The 15,712-nt window shown below is 38.4% G+C and overlaps 1 protein-coding gene across 1 annotated transcript; it reads right to left on the minus strand.

Moving 5' to 3' along the window:
* Window positions 1-507: 507 nt before the first annotated feature.
* LOC140889179 (uncharacterized) lies at window positions 508-4,139 on the minus strand. The gene is made up of 4 exons (XM_073296888.1): window positions 3,762-4,139; window positions 3,291-3,647; window positions 2,298-3,086; window positions 508-606 (listed from the first exon to the last, which is right to left on the minus strand). The coding sequence occupies exons 1-4, from the start codon at window positions 4,137-4,139 to the stop codon at window positions 508-510; spliced, it is 1,623 nt and encodes a 540-aa protein (XP_073152989.1).
* Between the last annotated feature and the right edge of the window lie 11,573 nt (window positions 4,140-15,712).

Consider the following 15,712-nt stretch of genomic DNA (forward strand, 5'->3'; position numbering starts at 1 on the left):
GTAAGTCTTCCTTAGCCACTAGTCCAAGTACTGTTCTGATAGTGGTCAGCTTCACCACTGGAGAGAAAATTTCGGTGTAATCAACGCCTTCTCTTTGTTGAAAGATTTTTACAACAAGTCTTGCCTTGTACCGTTTGCTGCCATCAACTTCTTCTTTGATCCGGTACACCCACTTGTTGTGTAGTGCCTTCTTACCTTCTGGAAGTTCCGTCATCTTCCACGTCATATTGGATGACAGTGAATCCATCTCATCTTCCATGGCTAACTCCCACTTGGTTGAATCATCATTTTGCATCGCTTCTTCAAAGGTCTCTGTGAGAAATCAAATTTCCATCAGAAACAAAGAGTCATAGCCGATGGAATTAAGAGTAGATTTTTCAAATTCAAAGATGAAAGCCAAGAGTTGTAACCACCAAGAATTTGTAAAAGCCAAAATAAAGAGGAGTGATGGCTGATAATTGGAATTATTGTCATTGAATGGAGGGTCTTTCAGATGTTATTTTGCAGCTATAAGTAGTAGCTAAAGCTGAAGGGAGAGCACACAAACTCGAGCAGCACACCTCCATATTCTTGAGCAGAATTTCTTTCCATTTCCAAGAAGAATTCCTGGTCATTTTCGAGCAGATTATAGCCCAGATTCAAAGGAGTTTTCCTGCCCATTTTCGAGCAGATTAGAGCCCAGATTCGAAGGAGTTTTTTTGCTCAAAAATTGAATCCAAATAGCAACAGTTGAAGCCTTGAATTCTGCTCATTCTCGAGTGCAAAAGCCTGCCCAAAACATCGAGTGCGGCATCAGTTCGAAACAGAATTTTTGTCCATCTTTTGAGCAGAGTTCTGGTCTAAAGTTCGAAAAAATTCTGGCAATTCTTGAAGCTTCTGAGTCTGCCCAAATCTGAGCTCCAGCAGTAGGAATTGAAGCTCTAGGTTCTGCTTATTTGCAAGAAGCTTTGTTGACCAGAAAACTCGAGAACGCGACATCATTTTGAGAAAAAGGATTCTGGCCATTTCGAAGAAGTAAGTAATATTCTGAGATCAAGTTTATGTTCAGTTTTGAAGCCTTTGGATTTTTCTAAGCGTTGTAACAAATACCTACAACAGCCATCGAAGATTTAGAAGTGATCAAAGTTCATAAATCTGTCCAAAGCAGTGCTACATTCGATCAAGAAGTTTCATTGTTTCTCTGTCCAAAGTCAAAACAATACCTTCGGTCCTTCACTTGGTTTTGAGGATTGCTTAAATTCGAGATCATATAACAACATCTACTCCTTCACGATTTTCTTAGAAATCGAATACGGTAAGTGGGCTTCTATCTTTCTTTTTGTGTGATATAAGTTTCTACACTTATATTTATTTTTGCGTGTGAGTTAAGTTTTATAACATAAATACTTATACTTTTGAAAATTCGATCGGCATGATAATATTCGTTTCACTTTGATATATATTATTTTTTGGATATTCGTGATATTATTTGAAGCATGTTAGAATTATTTGGAAATATTTGAGATGCACTGTTAAGAGTCGATTTAGAAATGGTTAAGGAATTTCCGATGATTTGATTTGATTTGATATGGCCCTGATGCGGTGGGTTATAATAACCGTTCCTTTGGCCTCGCCCCTTAGAGGAGTAACATATAGGGGACTGATCAGTAGAACCACGGAAAATGAGATAATTAACAGTGCAATATTTGCTTCGTATTTGTTCGAATTCAGCATGCTTATTTTGTTTCGAGATTATGAAATATACATGTGTACATGTAAATATATGTTGGTGTTTATCGTGCTCGATCGGCCTCCACTTGCTGAGTGTTTATCAAAACACTCACCCCCTTACTTTCCTCCCTAGATACCCAAGAAAAGTTAGAAGAGGATGAACAATATGCATTTTGGGGTTGGTGATCAAGTTGAAGTTTTATTAGTAGTTATTTTCTGTTATTTTGTCGCTTTCGCTATTGTCGTAATTCCTATTTTTTAAAGACATATTTGATTATGTAAAAGACTGGTTGAAGGCTATTTTCTATACTACGTGGCTTGTTGTTTTACATTTCGAAATGTTAAACAACGCCGATGTCAACTAGGCCCGGTTTCGGGGCGTGACATTTTAATAATAATAATAATAATAATAATAATAATAATAATAATAATAATAATAATAATAATAATAATAATAATAATAATAATAGATATATGTAATGCAATAACATTATAATTAGAATAATAACACAACAAAGAGCGAATTAATTATCATTATAATCGATACACAACCTCATACTCCCATCTTTCTTCTTCACAAATAGAACCGGGGCTCCCCAAGGAGATGCGCTTGGTCGTATTTGATTTTTATCCAACAATTCTTGCAGTTGCTCTTTTAATTCTTTCAATTCCGCTGGATCCATTCGATATGGTGCTTTTGAGATAGGTGCAGCACCGGGTACTAGATTAATCTCAAATTCCACCTCGCGGTCAGGAATTACTCCAGGGAGTTCTTCAGGGAACACATTCGGAAACTCTTGTACAACCGGAATCTCTTCTAATGCAAGTGTAACTTCTTCCTTTACCTCACCTACTATGGCTAGGTATACTTCTTCTCCACTTTTCATAGCTTTCCAAGCTTGAGAAGCAGATAAAAGAGACTTCTGCTCCTTGGTTTTACCATGATAAATGACTTCGTCGAGGTTTGAAGTTCGCAGTTTGACATTCTTCATGCGACAATCAACTAATGCATGATTATTTGCTAGCCAATCCATCCCCAGAATGGCATCAAATTCTAACATGTTTAGTTGAATCAGTCCAGCTTGAAATACGTGTTCACTAATACCAATTATGAAATTTCGGTGTACCTTATGAGTATCAATTGCTTTACTAGTGGGAGTTGCTACCCTAAAAGGTTCCACAAGTATTTCAGGAATAAGTCCTAACTTCTTAGCAAACCTCTTAGATATAAACAAATTCGTAGCACCACAATCAAACAACACATAAGCAGGAGATTGGTTGATTAAGATGGTACCTGCCACGACATCGTTAGCTTTTCCTGCCTCCTCTAGAGTTAGGGCAAACACACGTGCGTTAGGCTTATTCTCCTTGTGATCCTTTGGTTTGTTGGATGTAGCATCTACATTTGATCATTTCCCTCTCTTCAATGGCTCGAGACATTCAGCAATTCTATGTCCAAGCTTCCCACAATTAAAGCATGCTCCAGGCTTCTTCCGACATTATCCAGGATGACGAGTATTGTAGGTAGGGCACATTTTGGCTTCTTGATAGTTGGAGCCGGTAAAAGTGTTCTTGGTTACTCCACTAGCCTGATTTGGTTTCTTGTATGACTGCTTTCCTTGAGAATATTGGCCAGAGAGAGGCCTCTTATTCTTGTTTTCATCTTCCCTTCGATTGATGTCGGTCTCAGCTTGAATTGCGGCTCCCATTAGATCAGCAAAGATTGTGGCTTGGTATACTGCTAACGCTGTTTGAATACGACTGCTTAAACCTCGCTTGTAATGGTGCATCTTCAGAATATCATCCGCCATAATCGTAGGAGCATATGTCCCAAGTGAGTTGAATTTTGATGTGTATTCAACCACTGACATATCCGGAGCTTGAGTGAAATTTTCAAATTCACTCAATTTCTGCAGTTTAACTTCGGCTGGATAGTACTGTTTCAAAAACGTATCCTTAAATTGTTGCCACGTGATTGGACCAGCTGCTATCATAGATGGTGAAACTGCCTCCCACCACTTGGCTGCTTTTTATTCCAAGAAGGGTGTTACTATATCCACCTTAAACTCATCAGGGATCTCGAGTAGGTGGAGTTGAGTCTCGATATTCTTGAGCCAATATTGGCCAACCTCAGGATCTGAATCTCCTTTAAAGGTTTGGGCTCGATTCTTTCTCAGTGACTCGTAATGATACTTCACCCCATGCACCTGTGGTACTGCCTGTGGTGGTGGATTGCCATTTACAGGCGGGTTCCCCAACCCTTGAAGGGTGTTAGCCACAATGGCTGCTATAGCTGCCAAGTCAGCATGATTTAGGCCTAACCCTTGCGGTGGTGGTGGTGGCGGCAGTGGCGGAGGGTTCCCTTCATTGTCATTGTTGCGATTCCTGTAGCGAGGGTTACGGTTGTTGCGTATCGGTCTCTCGTCCATGTCCTACAAACGTATAAGTTTCTAAGATTCTGATAGATTTATGGATTAAAAGAATAATTGAAAATTTTGGACACATAGATAAACAAAATATCATTCATTGAATTTCAGAATAACAACTGAATTGAAATAACAACTGATAGTTTTGGAATTTAAAGCAACAACTGAATTGGAAATAAGTGACAAAGAAACAAAGCTGAACCAAAAACTAATGCATCCATACTAATCTAAGTCTATAACTTCTCCATCCCCCACAGCTTCGATGGGCTCTTCCTCCACCTCTATCTCTTCCGGATCTTCCTTTGGATCCTCCTCGGGTTCCTCCTCGGAATCCTCTTCTTGCAGATGATTTACGGCCTGTAGTAGAATGACATCATGATTATTCAAGTTTGCCACTGTACCCTGCAATTGCTGAACTTGAGCTTCCAGCTGCTGGATGCGATCTCGCATCTGTTGATGACGCTGCCCATGTTCTGCGCAGGACTGCTGCCCCAACTGCTTCTCATGATCAACTTGTTTAGTCAAGTGGCTAACAACACCAGATAGCTCTGCTATGGTGTCCTGTGTTGTCCCCAATCTGACTTTCGTCTGCTTATGCTCTATCTCAGCTGCCTCCATTTTTTCTTTTGTCTTGTTATGCTCTTCTTCAGACTTAATCACTTGGTTGAGCAGAGCTTCTTCACAAAAATGATTAAGGTCCATGTCATCACGGAGGTATATGTTATCCCCCCTCACTTTCTCTAACTCATAGAGGTATATTTTGGCCCTCTTCTCCCACTCTCGCTGCTCACGCCTAGCAATAACAACTTTAGCAAAAATTCGAGTAATCTTTTGCTTCTGGTTATCAATAACCAATTGCTTCATGCGAAAGATGGAATGGGCATGGGTACGAGGAAAACTTGGCGCCATTTCCTGAAAGAAAACAAATGGAAAGGAAAGGCTTAAGACGTTCCGAAAATAGCCTTTCGGACAAGGTATGGCCATTACGAGTTCATGGTAATGCCTTTTGGGCTAACCAATGCACCAACAGTGTTCATGGACCTCATGAATAGAGTATTCAAGCCGTTCCTCGACAAGTTTGTGGTGGTGTTTATTGACGATATTCTTTTGTATTCACCAAGTGAAGAAGACCACAAAGAGCATCTCCGGCTCACTCTCCAGACGCTGAGAGAGAAAGAACTCTATGCCAAATTCAAGAAGTGTGAATTTTGGCTAAAGAGCATCACCTTCTTGGGCCATATAATATCCAAAGATGGAGTATCTGTGGATCCCAAGAAAGTGGAGGCAGTTATGGATTGTCCTAGACCAAAAACGGTAACTGAAATTCGAAGTTTTGTGGAAGGTTTTTCCTCGATAGCTATACCTCTCACCAAACTCACACAAAAGAACTCTAAATTCAAATGGGATGAAATGTGTGAAAAAAGCTTCGAAATTTTTAAGAAAAAGCTGGCATCTACACCAGTATTGACATTACCGACTGAAGGCAAGGATTTTACCATCTATAGCGATGCGTCAAAAGGAGGATTGGGATGCGTGCTCATGCAAGATGGAAGGATAATTTCTTATGCTTCAAGACAACTAAAGTCGTATGAGCAAAACTACCCCACGCATGACCTCGAACTTGCCGCAGTGGTCTTTGCACTAAAGATTTGGAGACATTATCTTTACAGTGCAAAGTGTGAAATATTTACTGATCACCAAAGCCTCAAGTACTTGTTTACTCAAAAAGAGTTGAATATGAGACAGAGAAGGTGGATTTAACTATTGAAGGATTATGACTTGACAATAAGCTACCACCCTGGAAAAGCAAATAAGGTAGTTGATGCTCTTAGTCGGAAGAACATGGGTAAGGTAATCTTAGCCTCACTCTCAGCACAACCATGTCTTCGAGAAACAGTCAAGTTGAAACAGAGCCAAGATCCTTCTTTAGCAAAACTCAGGGAGCAAGCAGGAGAAGGAAAGGCACCAAATCTTGAAATAGATCCCAATGGAGTTATGTGGATGAAAGGACGATTGTGTGTAACTGACATTGACAATCTTCGTCAGGAGGTAATGTCCGAAGCACACAAATCAAAATTTTTAGTCCACCCCGGCAGTACCAAAATATATAGGGATTTGAAAGGAAATTTTTGGTGGAATGGAATGAAAAATGACGTTGCAGAGTTTGTTTCTAGATGCCAGGTTTGTCAACAAGTCAAAGCCGAACATCAACGACCTGGAGGATTACTGCAGCCCCTGGAAATTCCGGAATGGAAATGGGAGCATATTTCAATGGATTTTGTTGTTGGTTTACCCAAGTCAAGACAGAGTCATGACGGGATATGAGTAATTGTGGATAGACTAACAAAGACAGCGCACTTCCTATCGGTACGCATGAATTATAACCTGGATAAGCTAGCTACCCTATTTATGGACAATATCGTGAGATTACATGGGGTACCTGCTAGTATTTTGTCGGATACGGATCCGAGATTTGTGTCCCGATTCTGGAAAAGTTTTAAAGAAGTAATGGGAACCAAGGTTACTCTCAGTACAGCCTACCATCCGCAAACTGATGGCCAAACAGAGAGAACAATTCAAACCTTGGAAGATATGTTGAGGGATTGTGCCCTAGACTTTAGTGGTAGCTGGAGTGAACACTTGCCTTTAATCGAGTTTGCTTACAATAATAGTTACCACAACAGTATTGGAATGGCACCATACGAAGCCTTGTATGGGAGAAAGTGTCGTTCACCTTTGTATTGGGATGAAGTGGGAGAGAAAGCTATCACTGGACCTGAACTCATCAAAACAACAATAGAAAAAGTGTCTATCATCAAGGAAATACTCAAAGCTGCTCAAGATCGACAAAAGAGCTGGGCTGATATGAAGAGACGACCGTTGGAATTTGAAATAGGTGAAAAAGCTTATGTTAAAGCCTCACCTATGAAAGGGGTGATCCGGTTCGGGAAAAACGGGAAGTTAAACCCGAGATATGTCGGACCGTTTGAGATTTTGGACAAGGTGGGAACATTGGCATATAGACTGGCATTACCACCAGATATGTCAAGGATTCACAATGTTTTCCATGTGTCTCAGCTCAGAAAGTATATTTCAGACCCAAGTCATGTCCTTGAAAGTGCACCCCTTATAATCGAAGGGAATCTAAATGAGGAACTTAAGTATGAAGAGGTTCCTATTCGCATTGTGGATACAAAGGACCAAGTGCTAAGGAGACGAACCATACCATACGTTAAAGTACAGTGGTCTAATCATTCTGAAAGGGAAGCCACATGGGAACTCGAAGAGAAGATGCGAAAACAATATCCTTATCTGTGTGAAAAGCAACTTGACTCAAGTTTCGAGGACGAAACTCTCAATAAGGAGGGTGGGATGTGAGAAATCAAATTTCCATCAGAAACAAAAAGTCATAGCCGATGGAATTAAGAGTAGAATTTTCAAATTCAAAGATGAAAGCCAAGAGTTGTAACCACCAAGAATTTGTAACAGCCAAAATAAAGAGGAGTGATGGCTGATAATGGGAATTATTGTCATTGAATGGAGGGTCTTTCAGATGTTATTTTGCATCTATAAGTAGTAGCTAAAGCTGAAGGGAGAGCACACAAACTCGAGCAGCACACCTCCATATTCTTGAGCAGAATTTCTGTCCATTTCCAAGAAGAATTCCTGCTCATTTTTGAGCAGATTATAGCCCAGATTCAAAGGAGTTTTCCTGCCCATTTTCGAGCAGAATAGAGCCCAGATTTGGATTTTTTCTGCTAAAAAATCGAATCCAAATAGCAGCAGTTGAAGCCTTGAATTTTGCTCATTCTCGAGTGCAAAAGCCTGCCCAAAACATCGAGTGCGGCATCGGTTCGAAACAGAAATTTTGTCCATCTTTTGAGCAGAGTTGTGGTCCAAAGTTCGAACAACTTTTGGCAATTCTTGAAGCTTCTGAGTCGGCCCAAATCTGAGCTCCAGCAATAGGAATTGAAGCTCTAGGTTCTGCTCATTTGCAAGCAACTTTGTTGTCCAGAAAACTCGAGAACGCGACATCATTTTGAGAAAAAGGATTCTGGCCATTTTGAACAAGTAAGTAATATTCTGAGATCAAGTTTATGTTCAGTTTTGAAGCCTTTGGATTTTTCTAAGCGTTGTAACAAATACCTACAGCAGCCATCGAAGATTTAGAAGCGATCAAAGTTCATAAATCTGTCCAAAGCAGTGCTACATTCGATCAAGAAATTTCATTGTTTCTCTGTCCAAATTCCAAACAATACCTTTGGTCCTTCACTTGGTTTTGAGTATTGCTTAAATTCGAGATCATATAACAACATCTACTCCTTCACGATTTTCTTAGAAACCAAATACGGTAAGTGGGCTTCTACCTTTCTTTTGTGTGATATAAGTTTCTACACTTATACTTATTTTTGCGTGTGAGTTAAGTTTTATAACATAAATACTTATACTTTTTGAAAATTCGATCGGCATGATAATATTCGTTTCACTTTGATATATATTATTTGTTGGATATTCGTGATATTATTTGAAGCATGTTAGAATTATTTGGAAATATTTGAGATGCACTGTTAAGAGTCGATTTAGAAATGGTTAAGGAATTTCCGACGATTTGATTTGATTTGATATGGCCCTAATGCGGTGGGTTATAATAACTGTTTCTTTGGCCTCGCCCCTTAGATGAGTAACATATAGGGGACTAATCAGTAGAACCACGGAAAATGAGATAATTAACAGTGCAATATTTGCTTCGTATTTGTTCGAATTCAGCATGCTTATTTTGTTTCGAGATTATGAAATATACATGTGTACATGTAAATATATGTTGGTGTTTATCATGCTCGATCGGCCTCCACTTGCTGAGTGTTTATCAAAACACTCACCCCCTTACTTTCCTCCCCAGATACCGAAGAAAAGTTAGAAGAGGATGAACAATATGAATTCTGGGGTTGGTGATCAAGTTGAAGTTTTATTAGTAGTTATTTTCTGTTATTTTGTCGCTTCCGCTATTGTCGTAATTCCTATTTTGTAAAGGCATATTTGATTATGTTAAAGACTGGTTGAAGGCTATTTTCTATACTACGTGGCTTGTTGTTTTACATTTCGAAATGTTAAACAATGCCGATGTCAACTAGGCTCGGTTTCGGGGCGTGACAGTCTCCGGTTCACCTTTATCAGTCAACAAAATAAAGTGAAGTGCAGGGGAGTATATCTAAGGTGGTCTGATTATTCTCGACGATCTCTTGAGTTAAATCACCGGAGTTTGTGGATCAACTTCTTGTGCAGTTTCTTCTTCTTTGTTACTATCCTCCGACTATTCATAGGAATATCTATCAATGACACTTCATTTGACTTCTGGACTTGAGGACATTTATCTCCTGCTGCAATGTTTGACTTGTCCTTGTACAAAACTTGCTCATTGAAAATGACATCTCTGCTTTGAATGATCTTTCGATTTTGGTCATCCCAGAACCGATAACCAAAATCATTATCTCCATAACCAATAAACAAAAAATATTTTGATTTCGGATCAAGTTTCGTTCTGCTGGCTGAATCGATGTGAGCATATGAGAGACAACCAAACACTTTCAAGAATGAAAGGTTTACTCCTTTGCCGCTTCAGACCTCCTCTGGTATTCTGCAATCTAGTGGTACCGAAGGTCCTCTATTGATTAGATACGCTGTAGTGTTAACTGCATCAGCCCAGAATGATTTCGGCAGTCCAGCGTGCATTCTCATGCTCCTGGCTCGCTCATTCAGGGTCCTGTTCATCCTCTCAGCTACACCATTCTGTTGAGGTGTACCAGGAATGGTTTTCTCCATCTTGATCCCGTTCTGTGCACAATACTTCTTAAACTCAAAACCTTCATATTCTCCACCATTATCAGACCGTAAACACTTCACTTTCAAGTTGGTCTCATTTTCCACCATGGATTTCCACATCTTAAAGGTCTCATAAACATCAGATTTATTTTTCAGAAAATAAACCCAAACTTTCCTGCTCGAATCATCGATAAATGTGACATAATATCATGAGCCGCCAAGGGATGTCACAGGAGATGGTCCCTATACATCAGTATGAATCAACTCCAACTTTGCTGCTTTCGGTTCTCTACCGCCTTTCGAAAAGCTCACCCTTTTCTGTTTTCCAAGAACACAACTTTCACACAATTTGTGTTCGACAGTTTTTAACTCCGGTAGCTTCCCTTTTGATATCAATATCTTCATTCCTTTCTCACTCATATGTCCAAGTCTACAATGCCATAGACTTGAGTTAGCTCCAACATCCATAGCTTCTAACATGTCTCTGCAACTGGAAGTCATGTACAGGGTTCCCGTTTTTGTTCCTCGAGCAATAATCATGGCTCCTTTGCTCACTTTCCAAGATCCATCACCAAAGGTCACTTTATGGCCTTCGTTATCGAGCTGTCCCACTGAGATCAGATTTCGGGTCAACTTTGGAACATGAATCGCTTTGTTGAGCTTCCAAATGGATCCGTTTGACATTTTCAAACTGATATCACCCATACCAGCTATTTCTAACGGTTTTCCATCAGCCAAGAAATCCTTTCCATAATTACCAGCAATGTAATTACTAAATACCTCATGATCACCGGTGGTATGAAATGAAGCTCCCGAATCCATAATCCACGAATCAACCGGGATATCCATGGATAGTACTAAGGCATCATGTACATCCTCAGTAACAGCATTTTCATTATTCTTGGGTGATCTGCAATCCTTTTTCATGTGACCAGTTCACCACAGCTCCAGCACTTTAATTTCTTTTCGAATGTATTTTTGTCTTTTCCACTCCTTGATTTGGATCTGCCATGCCATCGGTTAGAACCTTTTTCGCTACTCCTACCCCTACTTCTGTTTTTGAGATTTAGGGTAGATCTCGATGATGTTGCTTCTCCCGAATCCCTCCTGCGAACTTCTTCACCAATGATTCGATCTCTGACATCATTGAATTGTAACTTTCCTTTTCCAGCAGAATTGCTAACCGCTGCCCGCATCGGCTCCCAAGCATTTGGTAAAGACGCCAAAATAATAAGTGCACGGATATCATCATCAAATTTAATTTCAACCGATGTTAGCTGGGAAACAATCGTGTTGAATTCATTGATGTGTCCCGCCACCAAAGCACCTTCCTCCATCTTCAAGTTGAATAACTTTTTCATGAGGAACACTTTATTATTTGATGATGGCTTCTCGTACATGTCCGATAAAATGGACATCATCTCCTCCGTGGTTTTTGCTTCCGCCACGTTGTGTGCCACGTTCTTTGTTAGGGTCAATCGTATTACCCCTAACACTTGTCGGTCAAGAAGCTCCCACTCATCATCCTCCATCTTTTCTGGCTTCACCCCGGATAGAGGTTGATGTAGCTTCTTGCTATACAAATAATCTCTAACCGCCAGAACGTGAAATCTGTACCGTCAAACTTATTGATTCCAGGTCCCGATCCGTCATTTCCGGCCATCGCTTCTCCTGCCTTAATAAAATTTCAAAAAATCTTTTCTGATGTGGAAGATCAGACAAAGCTGCAACCATAGAGCATACTCAAAATTTTAAGAAATTTTTCACCAAGGCTCCCGGACACTGTAACAGCTCTGATACCAGTTGTTATGGATTATGTCGGAGCGATCATGACGATAATAATTGCGGAATGAAACAATCAACAAGAACACCTTGGATTTACGTGGTTCACCCAATATAGGCTACGTCCACGGAGCTACTGCAATATTTATAACTGGAAAAATATTACAAGTGTATACAAAACACTATATCTCACCAAAGCCAAACCCCGAGTATTACCGAGAAATACTTTTTCTAACTCACACAAGAGAAACACTCAAGAAACTCTTTATCTTTCTTTTTCTTTTTTTCTCTCGCTTTGGAATGGGATGTTTGAATTGGGGGGAGAGGAGCTCAATTTATAGATCTCCACTCCGCGTTAAATTAAATGATATGCATTTAATTCCTTTTCCGACCAATAACCCCCACCTATCTACCACCATCCCACTAACAAACGAGCCTCATTCGTTAATAAAAAATAGGCAGACCAGGCAAAAAAACTCAAAAACTCATTTTTTAATTAAATGATCAGCCTATCAATCGACCCATAACTCGATCCATCTCCAGAGGTTATAACAGTTCTCCACATATTTTTTTTTATTTTCTGATGTTTATTACCAAAGTTGATCACTCGCAACGTCTAGTAGTTTTTCTATTTGATTAATAATTAGTGTTCCAAAAAAATATGTTTTATGCAACTTGAATGGCTGGAATTCAAAATCTTTTCTCTCGAATCATTGGATACATACTCTTGAATTTTGTGCAAGATTTTATTCTTATTTCAAAGATGTTGTTGTCTGTGTCTGTTATACTGTTTCTATGCATGTGTCTCTTATACGGTCTCATATACGATAAAGATTTTTTATGATCAAAACCACGGAAAATGATGTACGGATAGTAAAAACTGTTCCAAGGTACACAATGGAGCGATTTGACTATAACATGAGCAACGCGCACAACTTTAATTATGATAAAAGCATGGTCATCCATCCAGTATTATAGGAGTAAAGTACTTCCAAAGCTGCTAGAAGAAAAGTGAGTGGCCTAGATACTTGTTCTTATTCATTGACCTTCTTTTTAATGCGTTATGTGGCAAGTAATGATTTGGAATTTTTTTTTACTTGCATAGATGATTACATATGTCCTGATGGATATAGCTTCAAAACTGAAATATATAAGAGTATTTTTGTTAGTTGGCTCGAGTTTCTTTATTTTTGGTGGTACTTTGTCGAGTAGACCTTTGTTCCACCTGCTTTTTATAATTATCTTTATTTCTAATATTTTTTATTATCGGTTTCTTATATGATCAATAATTAACTAGTTTATTGGGGCCTTGAAGAAATGAATCTAAGAATTTGAATATATTATTTGTCAAAGTATATTTATTTAATTATGAATTTAAAGATATTATTGTTAGGAATTTTATTTACTTGAATTGTGTTAATGATTTTTTTTACTTGTTATTGAATAATTTACAGTTTGGATATATAAAGTAAAGGAAAAGAGATTGTTGCGGATTTTATGAGACACCTCTCAAGTCATCAACGTTAATGCATAGCTTTATTTTCTAATCTTCATGGAATTAGAATTCAAATTTTGAGTGATTTTTAATATTGAATATTTATTTTATTTTTGAATTTTAAATTTTAATGATTTATAATATTGAAAATTGTATATTAAATTTTAATTTTTTTGTTTTTTAAAAAAAATACAAAGGATTTTTCTTCTTGTCGTAGACTTTTTAAAACTATTGTTGAAACCCCTATTGTTAAAACACGTGCTCAAAGACAACGGCTGTTGTCTTTGAAGGAGACAACGCAAAAAAATCATTGTCTTTGAGCACATCTTTTACAAAAGAGGCTTTGAAAATAGTTTTAAATGGACTAAGAAAACATGAAAAAAAAATTGTTGTTGGCCTTTTCTCTTGTAGTGCTGGAGGAGGACAGTTGAGGACCTTGTTAGTTTAATCCTATACCAATTAACAACTTTGCTAAATTTAATGTGCATGTGTGCTTGTGGAACTCAACAGTGTAACCATTGTCACACAACTGGATTATATTAATCAAGTTATAACACATATTGTCAACAAGTAACACATAATTAATAAATTACATTATCATGTATAATCTTACCCTTACCCACAGTCTTAACCTTAGAGTTATCACCAAAGATGATTTTCCGTCCTTTGTAAATGCACAACCTCAGTCGAAAGATGTTTGTTTCATGTCATATGTTTGGAACATCCATTGCATGCCCAAATACCAGGTGGTTCTTTCGACTGGATTGTAATTCTCTACAGGTTGAATTTTGATCTTCTGTAAAAAAAAAAAAAAAAAAACAAACAAACAAACAAAGATTTTGGTACCCATATCTAGTGTCCAGTTTAGATTAGATTTTTCTGTACCCACACTTGAATTACCCTTAAGGGCCTCCCTTTGTGTGTCCAAAAACTCAAGCGATCGAGCAAACCGGTGTGTGCTAACTTGTGCTTGAGATATTACTATCTATTGTTTAGGACTTTGATCATTGTAATTCAGTCTGTATCATTTTTGAATGGGCCTGCAATAAAGTACTGTCTTGTTTCACGTGTTGATCCCCTCACCTAGATTAACCAAACTCATGCCTCGTCCGGTTGATATTATATTGGTTACCCTTTCTATTTTCATATCGTCTAGGCTTGAGCCAAGTCTTTCCTTTCTTGGAGTCCTGATTATCCACATATCATAGTCCTCTATGCTTAGCCCTGTTCTCATAAAACACTTTCTGATCTACATTGTTCTCAGGATTTTCATGGTCATATATCATAATGGACTTGACAAATCTTTTTGTGTTAAGTTTGCCCTTGCCCAGATCCAATTGAGTACTTGTCTCAGTAGAGATGTAGTCATGTGAACCAAAGCCTAAGTTTGTCTTATCACCTTGTTGCTTTTGGCTCTTATACATCTTACTCAAGGAGACATAAGACTTGTTCCAAGTGTTGATTGTTTTAAGCAACATTTGATTTTCGTTCAAAGAATCTAGGAACATCCTTCTCATGTTTTCATTCTTAGTGGCTAACAGACTTAGCTTTACCTAAAGACTATCAAGTTTCTTTCGCTGCAAGCAGCCATATTCACTTGAATTATCTTTCACGCTTGCCTTTTCTACTCTCACTTCCTTGAATGATTTAGAGAGCTTCTGGTACTATTTAGCTATTTCTTGAAGTGGAGTGACTAAATTATCTCGTGTGAATTAAGAAGAGCCAAAATCAAATACCTCGTCATTTTCCTCTTCTGGTTCTGGGTTGGTCATGAGATACTGTACCTTTTATTCATCACTTTCTCTTGATTAGCTCTCTAAGCTAGAATATTCTGAATCTGAGTCTGTCCATTTGCTCTTTCTATATTCTACAATAGAAACTTTATGATCTCTCCTTTTCCTGAAAGATCTTTGCTTATATTTTCCTCATTTCTTCTCGACCGGTTGCCTCTTCTAGTAATTTCTTGGTCTATTACAATCTGCAATGAAATGGTCTTGCATGCCATAGTTAGAACATGCAGGCATCATCTGTTCCTTTTTGTGATATGGTTTTGAGAATTCTGATTTATTTTTGTGCAAAAATTTACCAAACTTCTTGACGAAGAGATACATGGCATCATTGATGATTTTTTCTGCAGTCTTCTTGCTTGAGGCCTCCTCAACCGGTGAACATGCAACGGTCGTGGTAAGTGATTTGATCGGTTGGGAAGTAAATGGCTCCTCTTCTGTACTTATGCCAATTTCAAAATTATAGGCTTTGAGATCAAAGAAAAGGTCGTGAAGTTCAAGCTTGCTTCAGATCTTTAAATTCACGCATAGCCACATTATTGACATCCAATTCACTTGGAAAATCACACATCACCTTCAAAGAAATTTCACAAATGATACTGCTAAACGTTTGTCAAACTCAGCCATGGTTTCTTCTGACTTCATTTTTGCATTGTTAATTTTTTGAATGGCTACAATGAGCTTGTTCTCCT

This window comes from Henckelia pumila, chromosome 3 (assembly GCF_033568475.1).
Source record: "Henckelia pumila isolate YLH828 chromosome 3, ASM3356847v2, whole genome shotgun sequence".
Classification (NCBI taxonomy): Eukaryota; Viridiplantae; Streptophyta; class Magnoliopsida; order Lamiales; family Gesneriaceae; genus Henckelia; species Henckelia pumila.